Source organism: Lampetra fluviatilis, chromosome 50 (genome assembly GCF_964198595.1).
Source record: "Lampetra fluviatilis chromosome 50, kcLamFluv1.1, whole genome shotgun sequence".
In the NCBI taxonomy this organism is placed as follows: Eukaryota; Metazoa; Chordata; class Hyperoartia; order Petromyzontiformes; family Petromyzontidae; genus Lampetra; species Lampetra fluviatilis.
This window is the reverse complement of record NC_136324.1, coordinates 10,139,564-10,167,155: the sequence shown is the minus strand read 5'-3', so window position 1 is coordinate 10,167,155 and position 27,592 is coordinate 10,139,564. Positions and strand designations below refer to the sequence as shown.

The 27,592-nt window shown below is 50.4% G+C and overlaps 1 protein-coding gene across 7 annotated transcripts in view; it reads right to left on the bottom strand.

Annotated features, from left to right (window-relative positions):
- Positions 1-27,592, bottom strand: part of LOC144948706 (clathrin coat assembly protein AP180-like) — a 142,924-nt gene that overhangs the window by 13,786 nt on the left and 101,546 nt on the right. For 6 of the 7 annotated variants that reach the window (XM_078878389.1, XM_078878385.1, XM_078878392.1 and 3 more), the window contains 3 exons: positions 27,353-27,380; positions 24,550-24,658; positions 7,716-7,742 (listed from right to left, as the gene is read on the bottom strand). In XM_078878389.1, coding sequence (XP_078734515.1) covers positions 7,716-7,742; positions 24,550-24,658; positions 27,353-27,380 — 164 coding nt within the window. The remainder of the gene's footprint in view (positions 1-7,715; positions 7,743-24,549; positions 24,659-27,352; positions 27,381-27,592) is intronic. The other variant, XM_078878388.1, reaches the window with a different exon arrangement.

Genomic DNA, 27,592 nt, shown 5'->3' with positions numbered 1-27,592 from the left:
TAAAATCATACATTATTTCTAAACAAGATGATGTTAGCATGTGTTAATCTCATTACAGGTGATGTAATGTCGTTTATAGCTAATATATTTAACACAGAAATTCAGTTTTGGGCTAGTGCTCCTGAGGCCAGCCATACATTGTGCCTGGTTTCTAGTGCCTCGGCGGGCAAAGGAATCTGTGCAATATAGTAGGAGGTCCAAATCATCATCAGCCATTATTTATCGTCAACTGGATGAATATCAATGATGTCTCTGACATGTTTGTTTTTCGATCCATGTGTTCCTCTTTCCGTCTCAGTAGAATTCCAAGCATGCATCTTTCAAGGGTTTGAACACTTTTGATTTGGTGTCTGCTTGTAAATGGTGAGATCAATCCTTGGATTCCTGGAAGATTGGCATATTGGTCCAACAACAAGTGTTCTCAGATAAATTCAACAATAATTTTTTTTACCAGGTAAGGCTCACTGAGCTATATATATATATATATACATCTCTTTTTAAGAAGCGACCTGGCCACAAACGATAGCTCAATTAAGTGGCTTATCATGTGGAAATGTATAGAAGCCAAATACTATAAAACACATGTTTCTAAATGTGCAGGGAAAACCCGAAGGGCCTGGAGAAAAAATAAATGCGACCATGGGAAGAGAGATACACGCAAACTCCAAATATACAGGAGTCAGAGTCAGGATCCAATCCATGACCTCCAGTATACCAGGCGAGCTATTTAACATCTTGGCTAAAAGGGTCACACACACGAGGAGTTTCACTATAAACCACACACACACACACACACAATTGGTAACGGATCATTTTATCCACATCCAAACCTTTCAGCTTCCAGGCTACTTCTTGCTATGCCAAGGAAATATCGTCTCTGTCTATCCAAGGACATTTCACAACAAAATCCTTGAAAGCAGGGGTGACCAAAAACTTGTTTTCATGGACTGAATTGACAAGCATGCTGAGGGCTGTGTGCTATAGACATTTAGACAGAACAATGTATTCAGAACTAAATGTCGTCGGAGCTCACAGATGGGTAATGAGCGACTTCCGCGACTCGTCGTGTCGAGGGCACTTCTTTTATTCACACACGGCACAGCACAAGCCAACCTTTTTTCTCATTATGGTACAACACTTAGATGTTAGCGCTCTACTGGCTACACACAGGGTCGATCACACGGCGTGGTTCCACTGTCCACTCTCGGCTTCGCCGCTGGCTGGCGGTGGGCCAGGAAGGGTGATGGAACCCCGCAGGAGATCTTCCACGTGGCCGGACGACGGAGAGAGATGACGGCGAGCAGCAATGCAGTCCGGATCCAAGACTCCACACACGAACTCCGAGTCCTCCTCCGCCCCCGCTTATATTCCTGCAGGCACGGCTAGGCTCCGCCTCTGGCCACGCCCTATCATACAACCTTCCCGGAGCATCCTGGCTAGCCCTGCCCATTACCTTTGGCCCACATTCCGTACACCCTTGGACCACCTTGTAAACATCAGCGGTTATCCCCGGCCAATAAAAATCTCACTGTAGTGTTAGTAAGGTCTTCCAAACACCAAGGTGTAACAATTTATCCTCGTGCATTGCGTGAATCAGGTCATCCCGAAGAGCAGTGGGAACGACAACATGGCAACGGTCCAACATGTCCTCTCTCCACATCAAGAGGTCATCTTGAAGAAACAATTGAGGCTCATCAACCGACGCGGGAGTTTTCCGTTCAATTTCTGTGCGACACCACAAGGCCTGTAGAGAATCATCATTCGACTGCCCGTGCACCCAAGCAGCGTGTGTAAGGTACAAAACGCTATCAGCAGGCGCAACCGTCCCAGCGGGCTCAGTCATTAAATGCAGACATGACGGTAGACGATTTCAACGTCGAGGGTCTACAATGGCCCGCACCCGACGAACATGGACAACGAGGCGATTGAGGCAACCGGGACAAGGCATCTGCATTGCAATGTCGAGTACCTTTCCGATATATCACGCGGAATGAGAATTCCTATAGAATTTCGAGCCAATGCGAAAGTTGGCCAGAAGGTTGTTCAACCTTCAAGGAATACTGAAGGGTCACGTGATCCGTGCGAACAATAAACTCCCTGCCGTAGAGGTAAGGCTTGTATTGTGACACAATAACGACATTCTGCAGGGGAGAGGACACGGCTGCCATACGCGACCACTTTCTCAATCCCGTTCTTAACTTGAGACAAAATCGCGTCTATGCCCGTGTCACTAGCATCAGTGTCAAGAATAAATGGCAGGGAGAAATCGGGATACTCGAGGGTGGGCGCATCGGTAAATCGTTCACCAAGGGCTAGAAACGCAGCCTCTTCCTCCGGTCCCCATCAAAACCTCTGGTTCTTAGCAGTTAAGGCATGCAAGGGTTTGGCGACCATGGCAAATTGCAGTACAAACCTGCAGTAGTATGACGAAAACCCGACGAAACTGCGCACATCACCCACGCATGTAGGGGTAGGCCAATCGCGAACACAAGCCGTTTTATCTGGATCTGTGGCTATGCCCTCAGCGCTAACAATGACCCAAATAGCGTACCGAATTCTGTAACAAATGACATTTCGCCAGCTTAAATTTCAAACTGGCTGAGCGCATCCTAGCGAAAACAGATCACAGCCGTCAGAGATGTTCACCAAAAGTGCAGCTGAACACAATGATATCGTCCAAATAAATGAGACACGAGTCCCACTGCAGGTCAGTCAAGACGAGTTCCATAAGTCGCTGAAAAGGTGGCCGGAGCCGAATTCAAGCCCAATTAAAGGCAATTAAACTGGAAGAGTCCCTGGGGTGTGCACAAAGCTTTTTTGGCTTTGATGATTCGTAAAGGGAAAGCTGCCAAAACCCCGATGACAAGTCGAGAGTAGAGAAAAACCGCGCACCAGACAAGGCATTCAGGGTGTCGTCAATGTGTGGGATCAGGTACGCATCGGCCACAGAAACTTTGTTCAACTTACGGAAGGCAACACAAAACCTAAGACTGCCGTCCTTTTTCTTAAAAAGCACAACGGGCGTTCCCCAAGGGCTATTAGATGGAGGAATACTATCGGCGGCCAACATGTCGTCGACCGCCCGTTGCACACATTCCTTTTCTATTGGGCTCAATCGGTACGAGTTCTGATGAATAGGGCCGGCCTCCCGTGTCGATACGATGCTGCAACAGGGAGGTCCGACCGATATCAAATTCACTTTTGCTGAAGACGTCGGAGAACTCGCACAAAAGTGAACACAAGTCATTCTGTTGCTCCACAGACAACTGCGAATTCTCACGACACAGCGCTTCCACCCACATCCCATTCGCGACCCCTATGTGCTCTACTGCACCGACAACACTCTGCGGCACCACGGTATCATTCTCACAAAACGCGGTTGTAGCGCGAGCCAACACCGTACCTGCCTGAACCACAACCATACCCAGACCCACGTTAAGCACTTGCAAGAACGGGGCCTGAACGGAGCGAAGAACTGTTTGTGCGCCAACTAGCGCAAATCGGCAATTCGCCGTATTTGACGGAGTCAGAAGGCTTTCAGCCGTCGGATCAACATTCCCCAATTCATTGCGATAGCGTAGCGGTACAAGCATCTGAGATCCCGGTGGGATCTCCACTGAATCCTTAGCAAGAGCTTGTACCGTGACACTCGCTGCTGAATGTACATGCAACGATGGCAAAAAGAACAATTTGCGACCCGACGGCATTTCCACACACCCTTGATCAACCAGGATTTTAATAGGCATCCTTTTCAGAAAATCTGTGCCCAAAAGGCAGGGAACAGCCAGTGACTTTCAGATCAGGACAGGTCTTACCACAGCAACCTCGGCAATTTTGATGCGCGCATCCACCTGACCAATGATGCCCATGCTCCCACCATTCGCCGCGACACAAGCATTAACGACAGGTCGCACTTGACGAGCAGAGATCGACAACAATTGAAAAATAACATCAGAAATAATGGAAGCCAAGGCCTCCGTGTCTACCAAGACACAGACCTCAATACCTTGAATAGAACTGGATACCGCCAAGGAACCTGCAGCCGCCGTGATCACGCGAAGCGCCAATTTCCTCCAGTGTCCCCGCGCTAGGCCACCCATGCTCAACTAAATTACATTATTGCCCGATGTCAATGTGTGTGTTATGCCGAGAGCGGATGAACCCCGAGTCATTAGATGCCTGAGATTTAAAAATGGAACGGGTGTCCGATATGTCACGACTCGCGTGTTGGGGTTGAGTTGGAGCCGTCGGAGGGGCAGCGGGCGCCGGAGACTTAGTCTGTGTCCGAGGACGATTCTGGCATCCTCGTGCCAAGTGCCCCGGCTGACCGCAGCAGAAACAGGCAAGAGATGGCCTCTGCGCCATCCAATCCTTCTGTTGACGCAGTCCCCAGTTCCATCGACGACACGCAGCGTCTCCTTTTCTCCAGTTCCACGGCGGGAGCACAGCAGCGACGTCTCCCTCCGAAGTCATATCGGCGACCATCCCTTTGGTTCCCCGTCTTGGCAGGGGTCCCCTGTCCGTGCCACCATCGGAGCCAAATGCTTTAGATTCTCGTGGGCCTGAAGACACCTGGCGGCCCATCGGGATGTTTGTACGTCTTCGTCACACAAGTAAAACCACACCAATTTCTCTCGCTAATCCCAACATCCGTTCCATAACGAGCAAGTCGAGGGCCTCCAGATTCACCCCAGGGTAAGCTGCTCCCGCTAACGCCAACAGCGCGCTACGGTAGGCGAGAGGCGTCTCGGCTTCCCCTCGCCTACGCTGAAGAAATTTGCGGCGTGTGTCGGAAGGCGGCTCGTACACGTCCGCCATCTCAGCATAAGCACTTTGAAGTGTAGCCTTTTTATCAGCAGGAATATCTCTGAAGACAGCAAGCGTCATAGTCCAAAACAGTCAGCAAAGTGATCAGCGCCTCATCTTCTATCCAATGCACTGATCGGAAAGCCGCTTCAAATCGCCAAGTGAAGGCGCTCCAATCGCCACCTGCCGTGACGAATTATTTAACTTGAGGAAGTCTTGGTGCGATCGGTCCTACTCACGATGTTCTCAGCGGTGGGTGCCGCGTCTTGCGCACCATGCGCACTTCGTAAAATGGCGGACTCGGTCGCGCCTCTCGCGCGCCGCCCGAGATGGCAGCGTCCGGCTGCGCGTTTTTGTAACCACGCGTAATGGCGGCCGTCGCACCTGCAGATGCTCCCACCAGGACTTCTACTGCGGACTCCTGTCGTTTTCTCCCGGCGGTGTCAGCGCTGAGCGCCCCGTCACCGTAGTCGCCTTGACAAGCGACACCAGTTGTACGATCACCACCCGCAACAAGTCCAGCTGCTCCGAAACCTTCCTCCAGCCCTCTTCGGGCTGCTGGTGCAGAGATGGTGCATCTGCGTCGATCGTCTCCGGCGCAGCAACTTCTCCCGCCGTGGTTGCCATAACTGGGACCACGGTTCCCAAGGTGGGCAGGAGATCTTGGGTTCCATTTTCATTGTCGTTGGAAGACGCCACAGGTGGGTTACGTTTCTTCTGAGGTTTAGACATCTTCTGTTAAATCTGGTTTCGTTTTGAACCACTTCTGACTCCAATGTAATGAGCGACTTCAGCGTCTCGTCGTGGAGAGGGCACTATTATTATTCACACACAGCACAGCACAAGCCAACCTTTCTTCTCATTACGGTACAACACACACGGTCGATCACACGGCGTGGTTCCACTGTCCACTCTCGGCTTCGCCGCTGGCTGGCGGTGGGCCAGGAAGGGTGATGGAACCCCGCAGGAGATCTTCCACGTGACCGGACGACAGAGAAAGATGACGGTGAGCAGCAACGCAGTCCGGATCCAAGACTCCACACACGAACCCCGAGTCCTCCTCCGCCCCCGCTTATATTCCCGCAGGCACAGCTAGGCTCCGCCTCTGGCCACGCCCTATCATGGAACCTTCGCACGGGTTCCCAGAGCATCCCGGCTAGCCCCGCCCATTACCTTTGGCCCAGATACTTCTATCTTTTGGATTGGATGTTGTTTTAGTGGTGTCTGTATCCGTGCTTTCCTTTTCTAACCAACAGGTGTCATCATGTAATTTCACATGTAAGGAGTGACATGAGAAATTAATTCCGAAGAGGGCTATGAGAAATAGAGTATATATATATATTCACAACAGATATTTTATAGGAAATATAGAAACAAATGTTAAAATTCAGGATAGTGCAATAAGATACAATAATGAGATATTTTTGAGGACACTCAAAGAGCGAGAAGAAAGATGTATTCAGAAGAGTTAGAAAATAAACAAGAATAGATAAGAAATATATTTACAATATAGGTGTACAGTCTGTTATCTTATAAACACGTGCTTTCATAACGAAAATTGAATATAAACGTTACAAATGTATGAGGGAACAATTTTTTTTATATAACGCGGATACGAATTGGATATAATGCAATCGAGTGAACAGAACTACATCACGCGACTAGGCATGAGCGGTTGTATGGCTGCCTCGGCGTAGCATCGCACAAGGCGTGATGCTGCTGGATGCTTTTAGATGCTACCTTAGTCTTTGTTTAGCCTGCACACGCATCTCACGTGTTATCCCAGACTGTGCTTTACCCTATATTATATATTATAAACACGATTTATTAATAATGTGGTGTTCTTCAGAAACAGAACTACCGTGTTACAGGAGAACAGACTGTACTCTATTTAAAAGAGCTTTGAGTAAAGTAGGAGAGATACATTCAAATGAGAGGAGACAAGAGTTGGAAGTGAGATGTATTGAGTAGATAGCTATAAGAGACAGGAGAAAATGTATAATTAGTAGAGAAAGGAGAGGGATAGTCAGTAAACAGCTGGGTGACGTGGATACAGCACTCAATGCTCTGCAGGATCACTCACTGCAGGGTCACTTGCCCACGTCTGTACCGACCCCAGCCCCTGCCAGGCACAGTTATCACTCAGCCTGTACAGCTACCAAGGCACTTAGTTACTTCACACATTCATGTGAACTAACTAATGTTATTCATGTTAATTCCACGCTATGGGTGGGCCGGTGTTTTAAACAATAGGTTCAAGTGGCACGGTGAGCGAGAATAAATGTGCCCCTGCACCACATTTGGCCAGTGGGCTGTAGTGTGGACTGCCTAGCGCTAAAGCCATCGTTATTGAAATTTACCACAGCTCGCCAGGGCAAATGCTATTTTAGGTACATTTGGGCAAGATGATGCAATGTCGTTAATTAATTAAACTTCAAACGGTCTCCTGTCTAACAGCATGATAAGTGTGTGCACAAGTTAAAACGTGAATGCATGTGTAGAACGCACATAACTCCCACGTGTGTACATGCACGCCTTTGGTGCTTTCGTGCAAACATTTATTGGTATATAGTTAACCGCCCCTCAAATAATGGACGTGTCCTAAACGGACTGGCTAGCCGGCTTGCTCTACCACGCGATCCTCAGCTGCACCATCTACTTTTAAGCAGAACAGCGAAACATCATTATCTCCTGTAGACAGCAGAGCCACACAGGTCAGCACATGACGACGATGTCACCCAATAGTTTAGTTGCACGACTTATCTTCAGCACAACAAGCGCTTCCCTCGTGCGTATCGATCATCACGAGTCTCAATGGTGACTTTGCAAAAGCATGTTAACACCATTACAAAAAATGAATAAAAAGGAAAAATGCGAACAAAATTTAAATGGCATAGGAAAACACTTACATAATGAGGGAAGGGCCAACCATTTTGCTGAAACAAAAAACATAAATGTAGGAGTAAGGCAAAATATACAAAAAAACGCTACGAATTGAAGGTGATAAAACCACAGTTGCAACATTTCAGATTTGCTAAAAGTGACCGAAACTTATATTTGTGTCACCTAGTATTTTTCCAACAATGTTTGTTTGAAGTTATCAGCAAGCAATGGGTACATCAAAGCAGCAAAAAGGTTGATGATTGGCAATATACAAATGTATCCCTCGGAGGGAAATAGATGGAACCACAATATATGATTGAGATAGAATATTAACATTTGTGAAGGAATGTTTTTTTTAAATTAGACCTTTATAGAAAAAAAATGCATATAGGCAAGGAATCAAAATGGCTCTCAGATACAGAAGAAGGATGTGCCAGACGTTACACCAGAATACATGTGAAGTATTGGAAAATGACGGCAGGAAACTCCTTGACGGGAACACACTTCTTTTATTAAATCTTGACTTGTAACGATACAACGCGTGGCCTCTCTTCTTCACAATGCGGTCACCATACAACGGTACAACTCGTGACCTCTTCTCTCCGCCCTACGCTTCTCTTGACTCTCGTAGATTCTGTGCTGCTGGCTCTCTGTGCCTCGTGTAGACTCCGCGCCTCGGCTACACTCTTCTCTCGTCTCGTGTAGACTCTGCGCCTCTGCTACACTCTTCACTCGTCGCGTGTAGACCTTACGCCTCTGCTACACTCTTTACTCGTCTCGTGTAGACTTTACATCTCTCTCTGGCTACACCGTATGCATACTCGGCTCGTGTAGACCTTTCTCTCTCTCTGGCTACACCGTATGCATACTCGGCTCGTGTAGACCTTTCTCTCTCTCTGGCTACACACTATACATCGCTCAGCTCGTGTAGACCTTTCTCTCTCTCTGGCTACACACTATACATTACTCAGCTCGCGTAGACCTTTCTCTCTCTCTGGCTACACACTATACATTACTCAGCTCGTGTAGACCGTTCTCTCTCTCTGGCTACACACTTATACCTTACTCTCCTCTACTCTCCATTACTCTCCTCTCCGGGCTCTATCTCTGCACCTTCGTCTTCATTCTTAGATGGTTCCACTTCTGCCCTCTACTCCTCTGTGCATCACCTTATATATCTCTTCCTCCCGGGAGACGGAGCGGATGCGGACCTCAACGTCGGCACCGCTCCTCAGTTACCCAATCACCACGCGCTATCTCTAAGATCCGTTTTCCCCCCAGCGCGTGTTTCCACTCCCCGACCAATCACACCGCGCTGCCCCCCGATCACTCCCTCTCAGCGCATCACCGGCACACAGCCAATCAGCAGCACTACCCCCACCCGCGCACTGACGCCTGCTCCTCCCCGTCAGCGCGCGTCACCACACACACACCCGTACATACGCGCTGGCACACAACGTATACACCCAGCGCGTATCACCACTACATCACCCCCTCCCACATAGCTCGCAGCCGGCCCGGCTGCTAACAACAACCAACCGCAACGATAAGACGACAACCAAACAAAAAAAAACCCTGTAACCCCCCAGTGTGCCCCGTAACATAACAACAACAACAACAACTATGTACAGATTGACAATGAACACGAAAAGCCAACAATAACACAATACAAACAAATTCCAAAAAACGAACGCGCCCCACGTCCCTGCGACTACACGCAGTGACGAGGCGCTCCAACTGCCCCGACTCCTCACGAGGCAGGTCACGCAAAGTAGCACGACCTGGCGCGAGTCCGTCTGGCTGGTCCGTCGTATGGGACGGGACACTGACGACCGTCCGGCGGTTCCGGCTGCTCCAGACGGCGCGGAACGGGCCTGAAAGGGCCGGCCCCGCCGCGGAGATCCGGCCGCCGGTGATCGGCAGCTGTCAGTTCCGAGACACCGGGGAATGTAGAGATGACTTGGGCTCTCGGTCGTCGTCCAGCAGAGCTCCCATGGCGCGCTGGCGCGGAGCGCGGCACCCGGACGCCACGTGGCCCCGGAGGCCGCAGTTATAGCACGTGACGAGGGTCGGAGTAGATCTTGGTTGCTCCGACTTTCGGCCCGATCGCAGAGGCGACCGGGCCCCCGGCCTCCAGTCCCCTGGTCGTCCCGTGGCGAACGCCTCCTCTCGTGGGCTGACGACTTGGGGTTCGGTGACCACCGAACCCGGGGCTGCGACGACAGCAACGTTGCAACCAACGCCTTGTTTCCGTTGTAGGGCCTCGTGCGCTTGAATACTCGTGGCGACTCTCAAAGAAGAAATATCAATCTCGTCAGCTGTGTTGATAGGGACCCCCAGGTCCTGCGCCAACTTAAGCAGCTGCTCCAAAACCATCGCGTCTTGACCCTCCTCGTCCATCCGAGGGAACGCAGCATCAGCAAGAGCCAGCAACGCCGTGCGATAGGCCAGCGCGGTCTCCGTGGCCGCTTTCCGTCTTGCGTAGAAATGATGGCGGCACGCCGAGGGAGGTCCGTAGACCCTGGCCAACAAACCCAGCGCATCCTTCAGCGTGGAGCGGTCCGACTTCCGTGCCGACCTGAAGGCCGCGAGCGCGTCGTCGTCCAGCATGGCGGGCAACGCCCGCAGCGCCGTAGCATCGGACCACGCTGACATCTCTTGATGCGCCAAAAACCTTCGCTGAAATTGGCCCCAGTCTCCGCCTTCCGCCTTGAAGGCTGACAACGTGGGCAGACGCTGCTGAAAAATTAAGTCATCCGCCTCGTGGTTCCTCTCCGCCTCTCCGTCGGTGTGTAAAATGGCGGCTCCAGCGGCAGACGTAAAATGGCGGACCCCCTCGCGCGCTGATGACGTCGATGCGCGCGCTTGGGAACCCACCACCACGTGGCGCTCGCCGTTCCCGCCAAAAGTAGGCCCAGGCGCCATGGCGGGAATCCCCCATTCGTTTTGGCGGGAATCTGCGGGGCGACCTTGTAAAATGTCCCCCACCGTCCCCGCTCCTCCCGACGAGCTGATCTCCGCCAAGATGGACGCGGCGGCGAGCAGCAGCTCCGCCAGTCGGGAGTGCGCCTCACGAAGCACGGCCACGGTCTCCGGTCGCTCGCCCGGCGCCGTCGACGGATCCTGTAGCGTGGGCAAGTCGTCCTCCTCGCCCCCCGCCACCAGCGGCCCCGAGTCGTCCAGGTTTTCCTCGCGGTCAATCCCGTGGGTCCTACGGGTCTTCCTTGTCTCCATGCTTGGAAGCCCGTTTCACTTCTGACGCCAGATGAAGTATTGGAAAATGACGGCAGGAAACTCCTTGACGGGAACACACTTCTTTTATTAAATCTTGACTTGTAACGATACAACGCGTGGCCTCTCTTCTTCACAATGCGGTCACCATACAACGGTACAACTCGTGACCTCTTCTCTCCGCCCTACGCTTCTCTTGACTCTCGTAGATTCTGTGCTGCTGGCTCTCTGTGCCTCGTGTAGACTCCGCGCCTCGGCTACACTCTTCTCTCGTCTCGTGTAGACTCTGCGCCTCTGCTACACTCTTCACTCGTCGCGTGTAGACCTTACGCCTCTGCTACACTCTTTACTCGTCTCGTGTAGACTTTACATCTCTCTCTGGCTACACCGTATGCATACTCGGCTCGTGTAGACCTTTCTCTCTCTCTGGCTACACCGTATGCATACTCGGCTCGTGTAGACCTTTCTCTCTCTCTGGCTACACACTATACATCGCTCAGCTCGTGTAGACCTTTCTCTCTCTCTGGCTACACACTATACATTACTCAGCTCGCGTAGACCTTTCTCTCTCTCTGGCTACACACTATACATTACTCAGCTCGTGTAGACCGTTCTCTCTCTCTGGCTACACACTTATACCTTACTCTCCTCTACTCTCCATTACTCTCCTCTCCGGGCTCTATCTCTGCACCTTCGTCTTCATTCTTAGATGGTTCCACTTCTGCCCTCTACTCCTCTGTGCATCACCTTATATATCTCTTCCTCCCGGGAGACGGAGCGGATGCGGACCTCAACGTCGGCACCGCTCCTCAGTTACCCAATCACCACGTGCTATCTCTACGATCCGTTTTCCCCCCAGCGCGTGTTTCCACTCCCCGACCAATCACACCGCGCTGCCCCCCGATCACTCCCTCTCAGCGCATCACCGGCACACAGCCAATCAGCAGCACTACCCCCACCCGCGCACTGACGCCTGCTCCTCCCCGTCAGCGCGCGTCACCACACACACACCCGTACATACGCGCTGGCACACAACGTATACACCCAGCGCGTATCACCACTACACATGTGTAATGCGAGCGTAAACGGGCTCGCTGGATGTGACGTAACAAGTGGGAGGAGTTAGGGTCACGTGGGGAGGGAGAGCTTTTAAGGACAGGAACCGGAAGGGCTCGGGGAGAGAGAGTAGAGAGAGAAGGAGGCCACGTGGGGCAGGAGAAGGAAAGTGGCGCGATCGCCACAGGTCGGGGACTCGGCACCGTTGGCCATCGGTGGCCATCGGTGTCCGGGTACAGAGGCGACAGAGAGCCAGCAGCGGGGCTGCATAGTAAGCAGCGGTGGGGCTGCACATCGGCAGCAGTGGGGCTGCAGATCGGGTAGCAGTGAAGCTGCGTAACGAGCAGCAGTGGGGCTGCATGGTGGAGCAGCAACGGGGCTGCAGGAGCGACGGCAGCAGTGGTGCTGCCGAGCGGGAGACGGAGGAGACACTGAGCGAGACGCCGTGCGGGCAAGTTTGTACGAACCAATAAAGGACAACGGAGACAGACCCAGTGCAAGAGTCCTTTATTACACTGGTATCAGAAGTGAAACGGCATGTCAAAACAGCTCAGAAGAAAGAATATCCCCGCACCATCGTCTGCTACATCTACCGACGATGACGACCTTCCTCAGGCGGTGGCGTTGCCAACGATGGAGGGAGGAATCGACGCAGGAACGAGTGACGGCCCGGGGGTGCAGGAGGTCGCCGCTTCGGTGGATCCGCCCACGCTGGGGGACACTGACCAGAGATGGCGACAGATGGCGGCCCAGCTGGAGACGTAAAAGACGGTCTTGGCGCAGCTGTGCGACCTTGTCACGCCGGCGACGGGTTCGGGGAGGCCCGGGGGTGAACAACAGACCGGGGCCTTGCCTGCGCCGCCAGCGCCCTCCACCACGCGGCACGAGGACGCCATCTTGGGCGTGGCGGGAGAAGAACCGCGGGAAGCCGCCATCTTGCGCCCTCCACCGCGACAAGACGCCATCTTGCGCCCTCCGCTGCGGGAAGCCGCCATCTTTGACACGTTGCGGTGCGACGCCATCTTGAACCTGCCACGCGACTTGCCGTCTGCGGAGGACAGCGGAGCGAGGACCCACAGCCGTCATTTGACGACGGTTAAGGAATTCTCAATTGGCGGGGACTGGAGTGCGTTCGCCTGCCGATTTTTGGCGGCGGTACGCTCCGCCAGATGGACTGATGCAGAGGCCCTGGAAGTCCTGCCAACTCTTCTCGACGATGAGTCAGATTCTTCCGTTCTATCAAGGCCGAGAAGAAGAAGACACTGAAAGGGGTCTTTGATGAAATGGCGGACGCGTACGAGCCTCCGGATGACGCTCACCGACAATTCGTTCAGCGCCAGCGGGCACCCGAAGAGTCGCCGGTGGCATACAGGGGTGCTGTTCTGGAATTGGCCATGGCCGCATACCCCGAGACGGAGCCTGACCTATTGGAACCCCTTATTTTGGGCAAAATGCTGGAGCTATCGAGAGACTTGGGGATCCCTATGCCGGTGTGCGGCCGTTGGAAACAGGTGACAGCGTGGACGGGGGGGGCCCATCGTGGAAGGGGGTGCCGCGGGTTGGGACCCCAAGAAGGCGGTCTACGTTCCTGACGACGGGGGCCCGCAGGAATTGTCGGCCGCCTGCGCGCAGTGGCCTGTCCGGGGAGGGCCGGGGCCGCGGTCTGCACCGCCGACGCGGGAGCGTCGGGACAGAGGGAGTGCTGTGCGTCGCAACGACGTCGAGTGTTTTCGCTGAGGTCGCAAAGGCCACTTCGCCAGGGATTGTTGGGCCCGTATCCCGGGACCGCCCCAACAGGAGGCCTCGACCACGGACGTACCGCGGAAGAACCCTCCAGGACAGGCAAGTCGGTGCGCACCAGACACCCGGCAAGGCTTGGCACCTCATTCATCACCATCGCCGCGCGGTCCGGGTGTCGTTAACAACGGGAGGCCGCCGACTGGCCTATGTTTCTCGGTAACGCAGTGGCGCAAATTGGCACGGAGGGTTGTTGCGGCCGCTACTGGTTCGTCCACTGTGCCGGGTTCTATACAAGGGGTCGACATGCGCATTTTGGTAGACTCCGGTGCGTCCGCGACGATTATCTCAGATGTCATTTTCCATCTGTTGGGCATCCCGCCGGACGCAGTGCGGCCGGTTTACGATTCCTGTATAGCAGCGAACGGGGGAAGTATGGGCATTGTGGGCCAGGTGGACGCCAATATATCCATCGGGGGGGTGTCGGCCTCAGGAACTGTGTTGATTTCGAGGTCCCTTGCGGTTCCGTGTTTGTTGGGGACCGATTTTCTGGCTAAAATGCCCATTCTAATAAGGGTTAATCAAAATTGCATTGAACTACCGGGGGGGGTCGGAAAATTTCATTTTTGCCGTCGCCCTGGGGGCGACCCGCTCCGGTCTGCCAGGTGCAGGCGCTGTCCGAGGTATCTGTTGACATTCCACCTGGTTCACAGATGCTTATCCCTTTGCGATATCGGAAACCGGTGCCTGGTCTGGAGGGAGCGCCTGGGGTTTTGTTATCACCGTCCGCAACCATAACGGGCGGGTCGGCGTTGGTTGGGGCGCAAACTATTATCCGGCCGGACCAGCCGCCGTTTTTGCAGGTGCTAAATGGGAGTTTGGAGAATGTTTGCGTACCGGCCGGAACGGTCATGGCCCATGCCACGACGACGTTCACGGCCCATGACGATCTGGGCCGCCGGGACGTGGTAGGCGGAGTTTCGGACCCTGCGGGCCAAGATGATCGCTGGGTTGCCAAATTGTGCGGGGAGAATTCATCCCTGACCAGGGAACAGCGATTCGCGCTTCGCGCGCTGTTGCTAAGTTATTCCGATGTGTTTAGCTCGGATGATTTTGACTTGGGACGCACCTCCCTGCTTTCCCATCACATTGACACGGGGGACGCTGCTCCGATTCGGTTGAATTCGCATCGGATGAGCCCGGCGGAGCGGGACCATGTTCGTGGAGCAGTGGAAGACATGCTGGCTGCGGACATAATATCTCCGTCTAACAGCCCATGGGGCGCGCCGGTAGTCTTGGTGAAAAAGAAAGACGGCAAATTGCGATTTTGCGTCGATTTTCGCAAATTAAACAAAGTGTCCGTGGCGGATGCGTACCCCCTGCCGCGTATGGACGATTCCCTCGATGCCTTGTCGGGGGCGAAGTTATTTTCAACGCTGGATCTCTCTTCGGGATTCTGGCAACTTCCCCTCGATGAGCCCTCGAGGGAAAAGACTGCTTTCCGTACGCCGCAGGGCCTATTTCAATTTAATTGTCTTCCGATGGGGTTAAATGCTGCCCCCGCCACATTTCAGAGGTTGATGGAGCTGGTATTAACGGGGTTGCAGTGGGAGACATGTCTGATATATTTAGACGACGTCATCGTCTTTAGCCGCACATTTGACGAACATCTACAGAGACCGGAGGCGGTGTTCGCTAGGATGCGCTCCGCCAATCTAAAATTTAAACCTAAGAAATGTCACCTATTGCAACGATCCGTGCGCTATTTGGGACACAGTCAGTGCCGACGGGGTTGCCACAGACCCGGAAAAGACGGCGTGCGTCCTTAACTGGCCAACCCCGGCCACGGTGGGGGATGTGCGTCGCTTCTTGGGGTTTGCCTCATATTACCGTAGGTTCATTCCCAACTTTGCAACGATCGCTAGGCCTCTGCACCTCCTTACGGGTAAAGGACGGAAATTCAGTTGGGGACCGTCAAAGGAAGCGGCGTTTAAGGGCCTACGCGATCGTTTGGCGACGGCGCCAACATTGGACTATCCCGATTTCGATCACCCTTTCATTCTGGACACGGACGCGAGTGACACTGGCATCGGGGCCGTTCTGTCACAGTCCAAAGGCGGTGTGGAACGCGTGGTAGCGTACGGTAGCCACGTCTTATCCCCCGCAGAAACCCGCTACTGCGTTACTCGCCGCGAACTTTTGGCTATTGTCTTTTCTCCGCCAATTTCGGCCGTATCTCTACGGCCGTTCGTTTATTGTGCGCACGGATCATGCGGCTTTACAATATGCTCTGAGGGTAGACCAACCATCTGGCCAACTGGCACGATGGTTGGACACTCTACAGGAGTTTTCTTTCCAAATTCAGCATCGGAAGGGGTCGCGTCACGCGAATGCAGACGCGCTCTCCAGGTTACCTCAAGGATCCCCTTGCGCGTTGGGTACGCATAGGTGTACGCCGGCTCAGCAGCCCCCTCGGCCTATTGCGTCAGCGGTTGAGGTGCCTGAGGCTCCAGTGTGCCCGGGACCGGCCGATGGGGTTCTGAACCTGCCGCGATCAGTGTGGATTCGTGAACAAATGCTTGACGACTCGTTGGGGACTTTGCAGAGTCGGGCTGCAAAGGGAGGGGGGGGGGGGGGGACTGCTTTCCGGAGGGACGCCGGGGGCCGCTCTCCGCGATGGACTGCTGATGTGGAGGGAGGGGTTACATGATCGCTAGCGTCTGGTTGTACCGTCGTCGTTACGGTACGAATTGATTAGGACTCTGCATTGCAGAAAACCTTGTTGACGTTGCAGCGAGACTACTTCTGGCACGGCATGACGACGGATGTCGTCGGACACGTGTCCCGAGTGTGCCCGGAGGAAGCCGCCTAAACACCCATATGTGCCGCCGGTACAGTCTACAGGTGTCTCGAATTAATGAGTTGGTGGCGTTGGATATTCTGGAACCTTTCCCGCCATCCGCTAGGGGCAATAAACTGTTGCTAGTTGGGGTGGAGTATCTCTCCCGCTGGCCGATGGCCTGGCCCCTGCCCGACCAGTCTGCGGCGTCCATTACGGACGCCTTTCTATTTGGATATGTCATGGACAAAGGGGCTCCGGAGAGGCTGCTCACGGATCAGGGCCGAAATTTTTCTTCTAAATTGTTGGGCGAGGTGTGCACTGCTCTGGGGACTAAAAAGATCCGGACATCTCCCTACCACCCGCAGACGGATGGCATGGTGGAACGACTAAATCGGACGCTGTCAGCCATGCTATGTCACACGGTTAATGAGAAGCAAGCTGACTGGGATTTGCATATCCCTGGGGTACTCTCGGCATACCGGATGACGCCTCACGCGTCCACAGGGTATTCTCCATTTTTTATCATGCACGGCCGCGAGAACGTGCCGCCAATGGACGTGCAGTTGGGAACAGGAGCGAGAGGCCCTATTAAGCCTCTCCGACTACATTCAGGACGCCGTTCGCCGCGTCACCGAGGCGCGAGAGGGTTCCCGATTGGCTACTGCCAAGACCCAGGCCCGGAACGAACGTTGTGCTCGACGCTCGAGGGGGAAGTGCCCCTGGAAGGTGGGGGACATGGCATGGCTGCATAGCCTGCAGGTGCGAGCAGGAACCTCCCCTAAATTGCATAAACCATGGCAGGGGCCTGTTAGGTTCATTGAGGTTCCTAACCTGCAGTCCGCGCGCGTTCGGTTCGGATCTCGGTGCTGGTACGTCCATACGTCTCGGTTGAAACCCTACAAGGCCCCACACGGACGGATGCGTCATCTCCTGATGTTGCCTTGCCGGTGTCTGTTGCTGCCGACGCACCCTTGCCTATGCCTGTTGACCCTGCTAGAGCGCCTGTCGTGCCTTCTACAGACGAACCGGCCGTGACACTGGCGGAGGCAGCGGACCCTGCTCTGGGTGGGCCTACCATGGCTGCGGGGACACCTGACCCCGCCGCCCCTCCAACCCCACCACAGACACGGTTGCGTGACAACCCGGACTCGGGTCCTTCGGGGGAACGGGACCTTGGCGTTGGCGGGCCTCCAATAGCGACGGGCGGTTTTGATCCTGTCGCTCCTAAAACCCCGTTGCGTTCTCGGTCTGCAGGGGGGCCGCCGCTCGTCCGGGACGGGCCGGCGACCAGCACGCGTTCAAAATCTCTTTCTTTTCGTTGATTGTTGTTGTTCTTATTGTTGTTGTTATTATCGTTATATTCTCCGTTGTCCGGTCACGGCTGATGGTTGGAGGTCGCTTGCATTACTTGTTCTGTTTCAGCCGAGGACGGCTGGAATTTTCTCTACGGGGGAGGGTGGTGTAATGCGAGCGTAAACGGGCTCGCTGGATGTGACTTAACAAGTGGGAGGAGTTAGGGTCACGTGGGGCGGGAGAGCTTTTAAGGACAGGAATCGGAAGGGCTCGGGGAGAGAGAGAGTAGAGAGAGAAAGAGGCCACGCGGGGCAGGAGAAGGAAAGTGGCGCGGACGCCACAGGTCGGGGACTCGGCACCGTTGGCCATCGGTGTCCGGGTACAGAGGCGACAGAGCCAGCAGCGGGGCTGCATGGTGAGCAGTGGTGGGGCTGCACATCGGCAGCAGTGGGGCTGCAGATCGGGTAGCAGTGAAGCTGCGTAACGAGCAGCAGTGGGGCTGCATGGTGGAGCAGCAACGGGGCTGCAGGAGCGACGGCAGCAGTGGGGCTGCCGAGCGGGAGACGGAGGAGACACTGAGCGAGACGCCGTGCGGGCAAGTTTGTACGAACCAATAAAGGACAACGGAGACAGACCCAGTGCAAGAGTCCTTTATTACACATGTATTTGATTTATTTTACCAGGTAAGGCCCGCTGAGCTATATATATATATATATATTTTCAAAAGCGACCTGGCTACCACAAAGTGGCTTATCATGTGGAAATGTATAGCATCCAATTACTCTAAATGCATGTTTCTAAATGTGGAGGGAAATACCAGAGGACCCTGAGAAAAATGCACGTGACTACATGGAGAGAGAGACTCCCCACACTCCAAATATATAGCATGTGTGAGGGTCAGGATCGAACCCATGGCCTCGTGTATACCAGGTGAGGAAGTTAACATCTCGCTGCCGCCGCACCAAGTCACATAATGAAAAAGGGTGAAAATCTCCTGCACCAGATGGCATAACTGGACACCAAAGTGACACCAATTGCTGAAACAAACGAGCAGAAATAGTTTAACATCCATACTTTGCTTCCATTCACTGGCAAGACCACCTCAGCTGTACTTAATTCAGCTCTCTTGGTATCTCGAATTAAAGATATCTCACTATCTCCGGGTGATTTGCTTGCCAGCTTCGATGTAGTTTGTTTACAGAAGTTCCTGTGCCTGACACCATTGCAATAATTGAAGATTAAGGTTCAACAAGGACTGAATGCTGATGTACCGGCCCTGGTGAGACACTGCCTCACCAACACTTAATTCACCTGGAATGGAACATTCTACAAACAAGTTGAAGGTACCCCAATGGGTTCTCCCTTATGTCCAGTGATAGCCAATGTTTTCATGGAAATTTTTGAGACAGATGCCATCCAGGCATCCATCCTACGTCCTTCCTTATGGAAGAGATACAGTAGAACCTCTGGTCACGACCATAATTAGTTCCATAACTTTGGTCGCAACCCGATTTAGTCGTGACTCGAACCTAATTTCCCCATTGGATTGCATGTAAATACGATTAATCCGTTCTAGACTCCTACGAACTGTATATAAATATTGTTTTTTAAAGATTTTTAAGCACAAAAATAGTTAATTATGCCATAGAATTCACAGTGTAATAGTAAACTAAATGTAAAAACATTGAATAACACTGAGAAAACCTTGAACAACAGAGAAAACTAACATTGCCGCGTTAAGGTTTAGAATCGTTCAACAAGATGATTGTTTCGTCTGCTACATCAGTCGGTTGATTCTGAGAGAGAGAGAATATTCACACGATAAATTCATGTTTCTATTAAAAGTAAGTTAACAGTAATATTTGGGTACAGTATTGTTTTTGGAAGCATTCAGGGTAATATCGTATGAACGTTTACTTCACCGCATCATCGTATGAATGATGCGAGAAGAGATTAACGGATTCTTATGTTAGCGATTTACGTACTCAGCGCTTTCGCTCTCTAAATTACGGCTTGAATGAGGGGGGAGGGGTATGACTAGACTCACAAAATTAATCTTTCTAGGAATTTTATAGAACAGACGTGATATACATAACTGTTACGCTTTGTGTTGTTTGTAAACAAACAACAGGAAATTTGGCGCTTACAAAAAAATGGCGCGGAAGGGGAAATCGGCCGCGGCAGTGTTTAAACGCCACCCGAGTTTGTGTTCGTGACCAGATTCAAAAATGTTGTGAATTTTTTGGTCGGAACCCGATTTGGTCGTGGTCAGAAGCGTTCGTGACCAGAGGTTCTACTGTACGTAGATGGCACATTTGTCATCTGGCCACATGGCCTGCCAGCTCTGAACCAATTCTTCAACCACATCAATTCCATACACCCAGTCATCAAATTCACCATGGAGGTGAAAGAGAATGGCAAGTTACCATTCTTGGATGTTTTATTCGAAAAGAGACTACATGGCTCATTGGGACACTGTCTACAGGAAAGCCACCCACACGGATGCCCATCTAAAACCTGACTCCCACCACCATCCAGCCAAGAATTCCTTCATCAAAACTCTACACCACAGGGCTCATTGCATTTCCGACCATCACCACCTAGAAAGTGAACTGGAGCAAGTATATCAAGCCCTCAAGATGAATGGATATTCGGACTACACAATCCGTAAAGCTACCACCCCAACCGTTGGGAGAGAACGATCTGAGGATCCAATCAAACCATCACCTTGCCATACATAGCAGGGGTCACCAAAAATATTTCCAAAATCATGAGCAAACACAAGATCCAGGTTCGATTCAACACAGTACATAAAATTCGTGATCTGATCCCATCTGTGAAGGATGTGATCCGACATGCAATACCCTGGTGTCTACAAATTAAGCTGTGGCTGCGGCAGTAGTTACATTGGGGAAACTAAGCAACATGTCTCGGACCGTGTTCGTGAACATAAGGCAGATCTGAAACACGGTAGCACCAATACCTCAGCCATAACTGATCATTGTTTTAACACTGTGGGGCACACACAAAATTGATTTCTCCAAGACAAAAGGTACTCTGCAAACCTACTGGCTATCAACAAAGATTCGTTCATGAAGCCATCCAGATATATAAAGACAAAATTTCAACCGAGAAGATGGGTACAAACTGAGCAATCATTGGAAGGACGTTATTAACCAGTTAAAGTCATAACTGGCTGTGATGTTTCCATTCTACCTGCCGATGTTAGCAGTTGGTTTCGACTGAGTTGCATTCCTCGATGTGGTGGTAGCTACATTGACATGCTAATCTCACAATACAATGGCCAGCCCAACAGCTTTGGGGTGCCTTCGATCTTCCTTTTATAACCCAGCCCACTTACCCTTGGGCTGCGGCCATCTCAGGCCTATATAACAACCTGCTTCAGCAGCTCTCTTGCTATTTCTTTTCACCCGAGGACGATTGCTTGTGTTGCGATCGAAACGTCGTGATTTATTTAATTATTTTAAATTTTTTCTCTTTCGTGACTACAGGAATCCATACTTTTTGGTTCTTTCGGTAAAGTCACGTAGGTATAAAATAAATCACAACGTTTCGAGTGCAACACAAGCGTCAGTCCACCTGATGACAGACGCTTGTGTTGCGCCCGAAACGTCGTGATTTGATTTATTTTATACCTACATGACTTTACCGAAAGAACCAAAGAGTATGGATTCCTACAGTCATGAAAGTTAAGTCAAGAGCTATCCATAAGGTTTTTTTGGGTTAGGTCACTTAAATATAAATGTGTTGTTAAACCCACGACCATCCGACATTCTCCAACACACCGGTGTGCTCTACTCATAACAAATTGGCATGTTTTGTTTACGTGATAAACCTTACTAATTGGCTGTCGGGTGGTGACGGCTTTAACGACACATTTATATTTATGCAATCTACCCAAAAAAACCTCAGAGCAGAATTAGTTTACAAATACTTGCAAACAAAAATGTAATTCCAGGTTATGGAATAATGCCTTAATTATTCTTCTATTTGAAAAGGGAAATAAGACAAACCCACATTGCACACAGGAAGTATTTGTGAACATCATTGGGAACTGAAGACCAACCAACCACAGGAGCAAGTTGTACATGAAGAAAATACTAAAATAAGACGAGGTGACACACTTTAACCAAAGGCACAAAGACACGAGATTATATTGTATGAAAATAATCCAGTTTGCACCAAGTCAGCTCAATTCATCAAGTCTCATGAGCAAGATGTATCCTCAAACATTGGCACCGGGTATTACTTATGGCAATGAGCTGTACATTGTTGTGAAGCTGCTCAAGTCGTTGCAGAAGCTCACAACCATATTGGCTGAGACGTTACCCAGCAGCCATCCCCATTGAATTGTGGGGCAACGCATTTACTCGGATTTTTAAGCATCCGAATGCAGCCACATATCAAGAGTAACGCCACAACAGCAGATATTGGTGATGTATAGAGTAGGGAGATTAGGTGAAGAGGTGTCAGTTTAACACGTAGGCTTTCGCGACCAATATTATTCACTAAAGACGAATTACCTAAATTATCAACAGAAGGTGTATATCAGATTGATTGTTTATATGGCAGATGCTATATTGGTCAGACGGGACGTAACATCAGCGCAAGACTAAAAGAACACCAAAGAAATATTAAATTAACTCAAACACAACTGTCGGCAGTGGCAGAACATGCTTGCCAACAAGGACACTCAATTGATTTTGATAACGTTGAAGTGTTGTGTAAAACGAATTATTACTGGCAAAGACTAATTAGAGAATCCATTGAAATTGAGAGAAATAGAAATAACTTTAATCGCTCTGACAGCTACAGGCTTAGTGCGGCCTGGAAGCGTATTATTAAATAATACAAATTGCAATTCCTTATAGGGGAAACACATACTAAATTAACTGATTACTAACGTAGCATATAATTACAATAACACACATTAAAACTCGTTACTAATCATAACAACTGACTGATTACCAATCTATTATATAATTACAATACCCCCCTCCACCCCGCCTGAAATCGTCACACCTGCACGAGTTAAATGATGACGTCACCCTGCTGCTCTATTTAAGAACGGGAGCAAGTGAGGGCTTCACCATTCTGGCGAATTGCCCGATGATGCTGGATGTAACTACCAGCGAAACGTCGTACTAAAAAACTGTAAATGTTGTGGATTCACTCTTCAACACACCGGTGGGCTAAAGTAGTGAACTATTTGTCTTTTGTCAACCTGACACTTTTTTACTAATTGGCCGTGTCGGGTGGTGGAGGGTTACGACACATTTATAAATAACGCGATCTAACCCAAAAACGTTTATTATGAAGAAGTGTCATTAGGTTATTGCAGTAAGATTGCTCTTAGGTATGGGAGGAAGGTCACAGATAAGAACATTCACAATAGAAGCCAGCATCCAATCAGTAAACTGTTTCGTGAATCTCTAAGCTTCTCTGCGCCACATCACGTGGGCAATGTGACGTCATGAAAACGCAACACAAGTATAGAGCCATACAACTAATGTAGCTTATGATTTAAAAGTGTCACTGGTCTGGCCTCATGCATCCCACACAACCCTTTAGGAGCTGTGGTTATGCATAGGCACATACTCACGGTGCTACTGCTGCTGAAATGTCACACCACAAAACACGCGGGGGATATTCACTGGGCTGCTGGAAGCCAGGACTGAACGGAATGTGTTTCATGCCCTACCTGTTGTGCTTATAAATTGTGGTTCATCACCAAGGTGAGAAAGGTGCCCATGCCCAAAACAGTTTAGTCACAACAGCCGAGAAGCCTCGGTCTCATGTTGATTGTGGGTTTCCACGAGGTGAGCACAGTCGGCACAACCGTAGGGGACTAAGGTACATTGTGCTGCCTGTAAAATCGCTCCAGTGCAGAGAAATGAACAACTCCACCATCACCTCTATCGTGGCAGAGGCAAGGCAAGCGGGCCAACCCCGCTGTAACTAAGGGCAGCATTGTCACCTTGCTTTGGTTGACCTTTTATTACGCAAGAATATAACTCCTCACTTAGGGTATATAACATAAGGTAGTGGCATCAGACTCAAATTCATAGCTGTGGCTTGACCAGGGGATTGCTTTCTCAATTGTCAGAAAACATATCTGCAAATCGTTGGAGGTTATGTTAACAACTGAAAGTACTGCAGATGTCACATGCCACACAGACAACAAGAATAAGATAATGAAAAGTTACAATTTTACTGAAAGGGATTGGAATGCATGAGAGGGAGAGTAAACCACAGCATTAATAATATGATTCTGGGGTAAATATAACATGACAACAGAACCACGTGTAATGCAACTGTTTGTTCTAAAAATGCTTTTGAAAAACTTCCTTGGGAAGTGTATCATTTGTAAGATTGAGAAATACATAATTTTAACCTCGTTTTACATGAACTGTCTAAATCAATTTGCTCGAAATAAATTAGATTATTTTCCTTTATGCAGAATGTACCAGAAAGAGAATTTAGTCCAGAATTTCAAACAGGGAACAAGTCACAAGTGCAGCCAGGGGGAACTGCAAGCCCAGTGGTGCAAGTAAATCAGATGAGGTCAGAAAGGTAGTTCTGTCTGCCTACAGAGGACCGACAAGAGCACGCAGGAACTAAAGGTGAGAAAGATTATAAAGAAGATGATGGTGATGATGACAATACATGGCCTCTCTCACCATGGCAGGTGCTGGAGCAGCTGGTGCCGGAGCCCAGGCTGGTGGAGCGGCACGTGGCTGCCAGTTGGCTCCTCCAGTTAACTTCTTCTCACCTCCACTCCACTGGCCCCTGGAAGAGACCACACGCACGGCAACTGCCTGTCATCACCACAGCCCAGTTCAGCTCACCACTCATGTGACCTCCAAGAAAGCGAGGACACTTCATTAAGGATAAATTCAAGAGCAGTCAACCAGAGGCTTGGCAAAATCCTATGAGCTGATGACCAGAGAGACTGAAAAAGTGGTCCTTTTATAAGTGTTTTACAAAAAATGGCCTGCTGATAAGTGCCAAGAACGTTCAAAGTAATCCAATCAAGGTATTCTGGGTTAGGCCACATGCTGAGCATATCTTCCCTCAAGCTTTTGCAACTTCATGCAGGAGTTCAGCTGATAGTGCCTTTCATAAAATCTGACGGCGCTTGGCATCAATGAAAATTGGGGTTGGGTTGTGTAAGAAGTGGCTAAGTTAGAATAGAAAATGCCTTCTGAATGAGAATTGTCTTTAGGCAGAAGGACTTGAAGATCCCAACCAAACCAGACTCCCTGACAGTCTTCGGCAGAGTTCCACAATCCAGGTGACACGGAAGTGAAGGCCCGATCACACGTGGACTTGAGATTTTGTTCTGGGAATGCAGGGGAGATCCAAGTCCACCGATCTCAAAGTTCTTGTTGGAACGTAGTGGCACAGCAACTCCCCAATATATGGAGCTGCGAGATCATTCAGTGTCTTGAATCTGAGGAGGACCTTGAATGCTGTATGGAATTTAACTGGAAATCAGTGAGGCGATGCAAGCAGAGGGGTGATAAATGTTCTGAACAAGGAGTTTGGGTCAAGAGCCTATTAGCTGCATTATCAACAGACTAGAGTCAACAACGCACCATGCTGGAGGTGCCAGTAAACAAGGCAATGCAGTAGTGGATGTGAGAAAATGAAAGTGCAAACCAATTTCTCTACATTAGCAGCCGCGAGGATCGGACGTAAACCAGGAAATGTTCCGTAAATGGGGGAAAAAAAGCAACCTTGGCAATTTTATGAATATGGGCCTCGAAAGTGAATGATGCATCGACGAACACGCCAAGATTTGACTCTGGTGCAGAGAGTTTGTTGTGACCATCGGTCATCAGACTGAGCAGACCCGCCTCTACCAGCTGGCAACAAGACCCAATGAGCATATCACCTCCGTTTTATCCCCCATTCAGATGTAAGAAGTTGTGCTGCATCCATGTGTAGTGACATAAGAGGGGAGGGGCTGCTGGGGGCTCTGGGACCCTAGGCAACCCAGACGCTTAAGCCCCTTGGCGCCAGGTGCTGGGATCCCAGACAACCCAGCCAGTTAAGCACCTTGGCGCCACCAACGGGGGGGGCTGTGTGTGCTCTGTGGGATATCTGGGGGCGCACACAACCCCACCCCTCGTTGGGGACGAGGCATAAAAAGGGCAGCTCCCTGGCCGATCAGGGCCAGTTGTAGCTCAAGACCCAAGACCCAAGACCCAAGACCAGCCATCTCAGGACCCTGGGACGCTGTGAGGGCCAGTGGTGGGACTCTGGAACTCCCAGCTCTACGACCTTGTGAGGGCGAGTTCCAGAGCGTAGCCAGAGTAGTGTATCTAGGCTGTGTACCTAGGCTGTGTACCTAGGCTGTAACAGAGTATCAGGACTGTTGGATTGTAATAAAGAAGTTACCTCTACAAGTGTCTCCGGAACCTATTACACATGCTCTGATAATTGAAAGTGATGATGAGAAAGCAGAGAAGGAATCGTTAAGTTTCAATTGGCAGTGGATATATATTTGAGTGCCATCACATTGGTGAAAATTGAGACCTAACTTACGAAGGGTGGTACCACCTAACAGGGTCATGTAGATACAGAGGAGAAGTGGACCCAAGACAGAGACCTGGTGGGGAATGCCTAATTAAACTGTGCTGATTTGCATACTTAGAGCCACCCAGGCTAAACAATTGCTTGCACTTCAATAAATAGGATCAAATCCAGTATAGCGCAGTAACATTAAGGCAATTAGAAAGTAAATGGTGTTGGGAACCAAGAGGCAGCCACATGCCTGAGAACCTTGGAAAGAAAAAGCAGATTGGAAATAGGGCAATAGTTATTTGGTGATTCAGAATCAAGGCTTGTTGAGTAGAGGGTTGACAGCAGCGCGTTTGAAACGAGAGGGGACCGAGTTGGTGAGTGCGACGGGAGAGACATAATCACGGCAATGTTGACTAGCTTACTGCTCAATAAAGAAGATAAATAATGCTACGTCGATGGAAGCAACACGTTGTGATACACAAGGGACAATCGTGGCACCGATACACTGGTACAAGAAGGCAGTGTGATGGAATGATGGGAGTAAACGGACGTTCTGGGGCGCAGTTACAGCCTATTTTGCCTGTCCTGTTGTTGCTGTCACTCTTTAGTTGTTGGAGCTGGTACTGCGGGCATTGTCACTGTTGTTGTCGCTGTATTTGTTGCGGTTTCTGTAGTTGCCGTCACTTTTTGCAGCCGTTGCCATTGCTGTAGTTGAATCATTTTTATAAGTGTGGATATCACCTGCTCTCCACCCTTACAGCCAACCGCAACACACGCACGCACAGACTCACAGCATGACCACCTCAACACACGCGCAAACTCGGTGTGCCCAACACTAAAACATGCACATAAGTTTATCACTGGAAAAAATTCCATTTTTGAAAAGTAAATTGAATGTATATATCGGTTGTAAAGATAAACTACACATTTAATATATTAGATGGTGAAACTTACTTTTTTGCTGGACTGCTGATGCCAAGATCTGTTAAGAAAAATGGCAGTATAAGATTTGGTAATGGTACAGGATGAAAAGCACAACCCCATATGTAAATGCATTCAAAGGACCCACATTAAAGCACAAAATCATTCCCAAAAATGTGTTTTAAAAGAAAGGTAACATTTGTTTGACAATTCTAAGCAACTTGCATGTATTATTATTTAGATTATCATTACACTTATTTACAATTAATAAAA